At 37.5% G+C, this 1,775-nt stretch overlaps 1 protein-coding gene across 1 annotated transcript in view; it reads right to left on the bottom strand.

Moving 5' to 3' along the window:
* Positions 1 to 424: 424 nt before the first annotated feature.
* LOC101982221 (transmembrane serine protease 11F) overlaps positions 425 to 1,775 on the bottom strand; it is a 45,204-nt gene continuing 43,853 nt past the window's right edge. The window contains exon 10 of the mRNA XM_005359416.2: positions 425 to 583. Within this exon, the coding sequence (XP_005359473.1) occupies positions 425 to 583 (159 nt within the window). The remainder of the gene's footprint in view (positions 584 to 1,775) is intronic.

Here is a 1,775-nt window from a genome sequence, read left to right as displayed (position 1 = left end):
GTTGTAGCAGCCTGGCAGCTTTTATATCCTGAGGGAAGTCATTTGTGTTTGTCACCTTGAGGAGTCACCCTTATGAGTGAGGCATTGGTGCTACCTGTCATTAGCCATGTCTTCTTCCTTCTTGGTAGAAAGTTTATGTACATAAAAGCCACCTCATGGTATTAAGTTAGTCTAGGTCTGACGAGTTCCTTGACATCGGCAGAAGCATTGTTTTAACCCCATGATTCTAAGTAATAATGGACAGTCTGCAGGCATCCTGCTCCATGGGCCGTGACTATATAGCTCACAACGCTCAGTAATAATGTACAATGTGCAGGCATTTTGCTTCTTGTACTGTCGCTATAACTCACGACTCTAAGAGATAATAGACAATCTGCAGTCATCTCGCTCTGTGAGCCATGGCTATAACTCAAAAGAGTCCATTCTAGATGCCAGTCTTGGAGGTTATCCAGTCTCTGTACTTAGTCACCCTTGTGTAGACTCCAGGCTTGTTTGGAAGAGCACAAGATTGTCCCCAACTTACTATGCCCACAATGTACCAGATGTCCCGATTGTCATAAACCAGAGGTCCACCAGAATCACCCTGGAATAGAAACAAGTGTTCCAATTCAAGATAATAATAACCATCTCTTTTCCACAGACCTTGCCTACACACACACACACACACACACACACACACACACACACGAAAATAAAAAATTGTTATATGGATCACAGAAACAGACTGTGAATAGATTTTATGCATCTTTCAATTGAGCTAAAATTTTGTTCTAAACCTTGAAGTATATTTTCTTTTTTAGTAGAAAACAAATATATCTTTTATATATAATGTTTACATTATTTATGGCTTATCATCCTTGTATTTTATTTCTTTAGTTAGACATGTCCTGAATATATGTTATGATAAGACAACATTTTATGCACATAAAATGTCAAATATGAGACTGTTAGTTATAATAGTAAAGAGAAATTTTAAAGGTCACTTGGGAACACTATTGACCTGTTTTGTTACCTGCTCTTGGTCTCCTTTTCTTTTTCTCATCTATTCTAATTTATATTTTCTTAGTAAATTATAAAAGCTCCTTTACCTCTTTTATATAATGAGAGAGATTAAGTAGACAGATACACTTACAGATGTTGAAATGCCTCAGTTTCAAGCCCAGCTCTGTCAATTATGAGTGACCCTGAGCAAAATATTTTAACTTTCTCTGCTTCTCTCACCTCATTCTTCCATAACTCAACTTACAAAGGTTTATTTGTGTGTGTGTGTGTGTGTGTGTGTGTGTGTGACAGAGGGAGAGGGAGAGAGAGAGAACGATACACCTGTGAGTTTGCTCACAGAGCTTGAAGTGTAGATTAAATGGGCTGATATTTAAGTAAGTCCCAAACAAAGACTAATCACAGCTATGGTAAATGACAGAGAAACTAAAATAAGAACATTTGATTGGTCAGGATGTACTCTCATAGTACATCCCTTGGAGATGCAATGATGTTGACAAGAGAAGGTAGAGCAGTTGATTGTGCATCAGACAGTGGTCCTGTATTGCATTCTAGACAGAGGGAAAATTTTTGAAAATGCTCTGTGGTGTGAAGAAATCTGGTATATGCAAGGATAAAAAGATGGAGCTAGAGAGGGAAAAAGTATCAGGAGAAGTAGGTCAGAGGTATGAGATAAGACTGGCAAATGGCTCAGGGATTACTGTGAATCCCTGTGGACCTTGCTTAGAAAGCTTTGTTTTGTATTTTTTTAAAAATATTTATATATTTATTTATTT

The sequence above is a fragment of the Microtus ochrogaster genome, linkage group LG1 (genome assembly GCF_000317375.1).
Source record: "Microtus ochrogaster isolate Prairie Vole_2 linkage group LG1, MicOch1.0, whole genome shotgun sequence".
Taxonomy (NCBI): domain Eukaryota; kingdom Metazoa; phylum Chordata; class Mammalia; order Rodentia; family Cricetidae; genus Microtus; species Microtus ochrogaster.
Note: the sequence above shows the minus strand (reverse complement) of the source record. Positions and strands in the feature narration are given on the sequence as shown.